We start from the raw sequence: 5,771 nt of genomic DNA, 5'->3' as shown, positions 1-5,771 counted from the left end.
GACTGTCAGCGCGAGATGATCAACATCTCGTTCCAGGAGCTGGGCTGGGACAACTGGATCGTTCACCCGAAGGTTCTCAACTTCTACTACTGTCATGGCACCTGCTCGACTTTGGAGCGCACCACTGCTATGCTGGGGATCAAACAGTGCTGCGCTCCGGTCCCCGGGACCATGAAGTCACTACGGTTCACTACTACGTCTGACYGAGGGTACTCCTTTAAATACGAGACCCTGCCCAACATCATACCAGAGGAGTGCACCTGTATCTAGGCCTAAAATCTCTGAGATGGGCTCAGTTTTTCAAAGTAAGATTAGTTATGCTGGTGTAATCTAGGCCTGGGCAATTTAYATTGAAATTTTTTAATTCATTTTTAGAGAGCACCTAGGCTAGACCTGTAACTGATAGGTCTGTATTTGTCATGCACCAAGATATTGCAAAATAAAGTTTGTTAATGATACAGCTACACAAGATGCATTTTTTATAAAAAATTATTTAACTGAAATGGGTGTGCAGTGTGTTCTTCGTTCTTGCCACAAGAGGGCAATGCAGACTCAGATTAAGGTGTTTTAGAAGTGAAGTACAGAGGTCTACAGTGAAGTAATCAATCCAAACAGACATTGCAAAGTCATTCTGTTCAAATATATTTATTCATGTATTTCTATGAAACTAAACTCTACAGTTACAAAAAACACAAAACTTGGAACAATGTAACAAAAACAATCCAAACATTGAAAAAAATATAGGAATGTTATTTTTGTACCAAATAAAAAGAAATGAAAGAAAATTAAATGAACACAGCACATAACCGTTTCCAGTTTCCAACCCAACCATTTCAAAGAACCATCACATTATGACAACAGATTAGCAAATGTTGGTGCATTTGCCTCCTTAGAATTCCAATACGAACATTAAAAAAAAGTTTCAACAAAACAACTCACCGACTAGCATGAACAAAAGAAACCAGGACAGGAGCAAAATGACAGGTACAGGAGGACTACAGGAGAGTTTAAACAGCATGGAAGAACATTTCTAGTCACAGGATTCAAGCATTTCCCAGGTATTTATCACATTTGGCCAATTTGTTGGAATGACTAATATACAAGGCTTTAACAATGAGTGGAGTCTCATGGAATGTCAAAACAATTCACTTTTAATGACTAAACCTCTGACAAAGGCTGTTACAGTTACATCCAAGATTAACTTAAAAGCTTTCGTTAAAGAACTGCACTTCTAGAAACCTCCCACCACTTGTATACACACACATACATGGACGCAGGAACATCCTCTTAATGTCTGTGCAAAAGGACATCCCCCGCAGGCAAGTGTTCATTGTGGTTCACTCTGTATCCAGCAACAACAAGCCTGGCATAACAACATGTGCAGTAAATACTTTTAAGACTGTTGAGCCTCCTCTTAAAATTGGACCGACTAGAACTTTGTCAATAGAGAGGGGGGTAAATTAAGCTTACACTGGATGAGACCGATTCACCTGACAGAAACTGACCGGAGAACACTTTGAACGGAATGACTGCGAAACAAATTAAAACAAAAACGGACAAACCAAAACACCTTTGGCAAAAATAAACGGGCTGTCGACTACATCTAGAAGGCTGTGCTTCAGCGACAGGCACTGCCAAAGTAGGGTGTGGGGTTTCGGCAAGCTGAAACTTGAGACTAAAGTATTTGGAGGCTCTCAAGTCGAACAAGTCAGACGCTAAAGGAGATTCGTACTGTAGCTTTATGGAAGGTTGGGCAGCTTTACATTCAAGTTGTCCCTGGCCCTTAATACTGCAAGGCACTCCATCCCTCACACAACCACACTCTTCAGTCTCTCCGCTGTCTGGCTGTGTTCCCATGTGCTTCCCCATCCCGCGAGGGCCAGTTGGAAGAGAAAGCAGGCAGGCAGTCGAGCAGGCATTAAGCAGGATTCAGGCATGTACTCCTGAGGGAATAACATGTTAGACAGGAAATAGAGGGATCTCTTACTACTTCATGGGGGAACAAACAGTACTGTGGGGTTATATAGGTTTATGTCATTCTGTACAGTAAGGCAGTCATTCAAAATGGCTTAAGGAATCTGGAACAGGTTCAAATAAACACAATGTCTGAAACATACATATGGCGCCTTCTTCAATCGCTCTTTTTCTAGGACTGATGAAGCTAGAAACCTTCCGTCATGTTGTTTTGACCCGTTCAGCAGTTTTTGACCCGTTCACCTCCTTACCTTTCTCGCTGGCCGCCGCCTGTTTCTCCTGAGCGAAGTTGAGTCTGTTCTGCTCTGCAGCCGTGGTGTTGTTCTCGGGACTGCTGCTCCGTGACGGGGACCCCTGGCCCTSCTCGTTCTGGTAGGCCAGGTCCAGGTGCTGCTGGGCCGTCTTCAGGTGCTTCCTCAGCCTCTCCAGGTCTCTGCTGGACGCCTCGTCCCCCAGGCTCTCCCTCCCAGAGTCCCCCACCAACGGCTCTCTGAACTCTGCCTTCAGCTTGCCTGACGGGTCCTTCTTCCCCAGGACCGTGTGGTACCCTGGCGGGGCCGTGGGTACATGGCGGGAACTGCAGAGGGACCCCCGGGCCACAGGGGGCAGAGGTGGGGTGGGGTGGCGTCTGGCGCGCACGCGGAGGGTGTCGCGGACTCCGCCGACCCCGAGATGGAGAATCTCCAGGAGGGTGAGTGTGGTGCAGAGGAGAGAAACCACGTACATAACCAGGAGGAAGATTGTCTTCTCGGTGGGCCGCGAGACGAAGCAGTCCACCATGTGTGGACAGGGAGAGCGCATGCACACGTAGGAGTGCGCCACCTCAAAGCCATAGAGGACGTACTGGCCTAACAGGAAGGCCACCTCGAAGGCGATGCGCGAGATCAGCGAACACACGTACACCTTCATCAGGCCGTCACGCGCGATCCTCCGCCGACCGTCGTGCTTCTTCACAGAGCCTGGAGATGAGGCAGAGACAAATTAACTCACTGACAGCATGCCACAGGGCAAGTCAAAGAAAAGGTGTGATTCATAAACAGCTTTAAAGTAAAATAAAAAGTAATTTCCCTGGTGACAACTTTATAACCAGTGTGAATGAAAAGAGCCAGTTTGTGTGGAGAAACTGTCCCTCACCCTACCTTCTGTCACCTTCCCTTTGTCCTTCTCCACCTCGATCTCCTCAGTGATCATGGGGTCCTCCTCTCCGTTGTCCTCTGCCTCCTCGTAGTCCCGCTGTGCCCCCCGGGTCACGATGGGCATTCTCTTCTTCCCGGCGCGATGAAGAGGCCGGTACTCAACATCGTCCATGCGGGCGATCTTGTGCATGGCAAAGCCCAAGTACATGATGGTAGGGGTGGTGATCAGGATCACCTGGAGGAGGGAGGGAGTGGATGGTAGACAGGGAATTCACAGTCCCTGAGAGATTGCTTACGAGTACATAAGCAGTTAATGGTTTGTTTGTGTCAAAAGGTTATACATCCCATCTGTTATGGCTCTGTCTCTTATACACATCTAGATGTGTATAAGAGACAGCCCCCAGGCTCTCCCTCCCAGAGTCCCCCACCAACGGCTCTCTGAACTCTGCCTTCAGCTTGCCTGACGGGTCCTTCTTCCCCAGGACCGTGTGGTACCCTGGCGGGGCCGTGGGTACATGGCGGGAACTGCAGAGGGACCCCCGGGCCACAGGGGGCAGAGGTGGGGTGGGGTGGCGTCTGGCGCGCACGCGGAGGGTGTCGCGGACTCCGCCGACCCCGAGATGGAGAATCTCCAGGAGGGTGAGTGTGGTGCAGAGGAGAGAAACCACGTACATAACCAGGAGGAAGATTGTCTTCTCGGTGGGCCGCGAGACGAAGCAGTCCACCATGTGTGGACAGGGAGAGCGCATGCACACGTAGGAGTGCGCCACCTCGAAGCCATAGAGGACGTACTGGCCTAACAGGAAGGCCACCTCGAAGGCGATGCGCGAGATCAGCGAACACACGTACACCTTCATCAGGCCGTCACGCGCGATCCTCCGCCGACCGTCGTGCTTCTTCACAGAGCCTGGAGATGAGACAAATTAACTCACTGACAGCATGCCAGAGGGCAAGTCAAAGGGACGGGTGTGATCCACACACACCTTTAAAGTAAAATAAAAAGTAATTTCCCTGGTGACAACTTTATAACCAGTGTGAATGAAAAGAGCCAGTTTGTGTGGAGAAGCTGTCCTCACCCTACCTTCTGTCACCTTCCCTTTGTCCTTCTCCAACCCTGTCTCTTATACACATCTAGATGTGTATAAGAGACAGGCAACGGCCATGTCTCACACCCAGGCTTCAGATCTATGGCCATAGGTTTCCTTGTGAAGGATTTAACAAGTGTGGTTTCTGGTTTCACAATATGCTGTTTGCTCTAATGTAAAAAGGAGGTTGTTCATTTGGAAGCACAATAAAAAAAAGTTAAACGTATTTTTATAGACTGAACTGCTAYTGAACCATGTATACTGTCTGGTGGACCMGCCCAACAAAAATAGATTCTTGACAGTTGAAAAAGACCCAACACAGGTCAGTCKATACTGTATCACATGGTACCATAGTGGATTGTGGTTCACACCTACATRCTTACAGCGCCCTGTCATTCCAAACCCCAGCCTGCTCACTACCACCTCTAAAGACTGGGGTCGGCAAGTCACAGCAAGCTGGGACTTCACACTGGGGAGAGAGGTTGGTGCGGGTCAGAAGCAAGGCAGACCAGATGGGAAAGCTTAGCAGCAGCGGGATAGAGAGACAAATGACTGGAGGGGGTCAGCCCGTAGAGTCACAGTATTTACCAGGACAGTGAATTATGATAAATGAGGAGGCAGGTCAAGATAGAAGCTACTGCAAGGAAATTAAGCTCCAGAAGTATCAGGATAGTGGATTGTTTCATTGCTTTGGCTCTGTACTCCAGGACTTTGGATTTGAAATGATACAATGACTATGAGGTTAAAGTGCAGATGTCAGCTTTACTTTGAGGGCATTATTGGGTGAACCGTTTACAAATTACAGTACTTTTTGTACATAGCAGCCCCCTCCCCCCATTTAAGGGGAGCAAAAGTATTAGGACAAATGCACTTGTGTATTAAAGTAGTAAGAAGTTAAGTATTTGGCCTTATATTCATAGCACGCAATGACTACATCAAGCTTGTGACTCCAGAATTGTGTTGGATGCATTTGCTGTTTGTTTTTGGTTGTTTCAGATTATTTTGTGCCGAATATTAATGAATGGTAAATATAGTGTATTGTGCCATTTGATTCACTTTTTATAAATATGAATATGATATGTTTCTAAAGCGCTTCTTTAATGTGGATGCTACCAGGATTACGGAAAATCCTGAATGAATCGTGAATAATGATGAGAAAGTTAAGACAGAAATACAATGCACATCTGCACTTTAACCTCACAGTCATTGCATCATTTCCAATCCAAAGTGCTGGAGTACAGCAGCAAAAGAAGAAAATGTGCTCCTATCCCAAACCTTTTTGCGCGCACTGTATTTGACATGATGAACCTGTCTAGGAGTGTCCATCTAAAATCAACAGTCATCATTACTCATCTTCATCAATGATCTCCATTTACCTTGCTGACTTTCTAGTTGTTCCAAGAAACAATAACTAGCCCTTCTTTCCCACACTAGTCATCTCTGGATTCAAATATCCCAGAATARATGTGGGTGAGGTGACACGACAAAGTCCTGATCTAGTGCCAGTACCTGAGGGCATACCTCACCAATCTGCCATCCATGGCATTGCCAGGTCCTCTCAACTTGACCTTGGGGG

At 47.2% G+C, this 5,771-nt stretch overlaps 2 protein-coding genes across 2 annotated transcripts; both read right to left on the bottom strand.

Annotated features, from left to right (window-relative positions):
* Positions 1-629: 629 nt before the first annotated feature.
* LOC112079905 (gap junction gamma-1 protein) lies at positions 630-3,377 on the bottom strand. Its single transcript, XM_024145714.2, has 3 exons — positions 3,114-3,377; positions 2,226-2,933; positions 630-1,943 (listed from the first exon to the last, which is right to left on the bottom strand). The coding sequence occupies exons 1-3, from the start codon at positions 3,316-3,318 to the stop codon at positions 1,930-1,932; spliced, it is 927 nt and encodes a 308-aa protein (XP_024001482.2). The 5' UTR covers positions 3,319-3,377; the 3' UTR covers positions 630-1,929.
* Positions 3,378-3,445: 68 nt separating this feature from the next.
* On the bottom strand, positions 3,446-4,230 carry LOC139027341 (gap junction gamma-1 protein-like; the record flags this gene model as incomplete). Its single annotated transcript, XM_070442455.1, has 2 exons — positions 3,446-4,017; positions 4,192-4,230. Coding segments are annotated over 2 exons (611 nt in total), but the record flags the coding sequence as incomplete, so codon positions are not given.
* Positions 4,231-5,771: the final 1,541 nt, after the last annotated feature.

This window comes from Salvelinus sp. IW2-2015, unplaced genomic scaffold, assembly GCF_002910315.2.
Source record: "Salvelinus sp. IW2-2015 unplaced genomic scaffold, ASM291031v2 Un_scaffold10224, whole genome shotgun sequence".
In the NCBI taxonomy this organism is placed as follows: domain Eukaryota; kingdom Metazoa; phylum Chordata; class Actinopteri; order Salmoniformes; family Salmonidae; genus Salvelinus; species Salvelinus sp. IW2-2015.
Note: the sequence above shows the minus strand (reverse complement) of the source record. Positions and strands in the feature narration are given on the sequence as shown.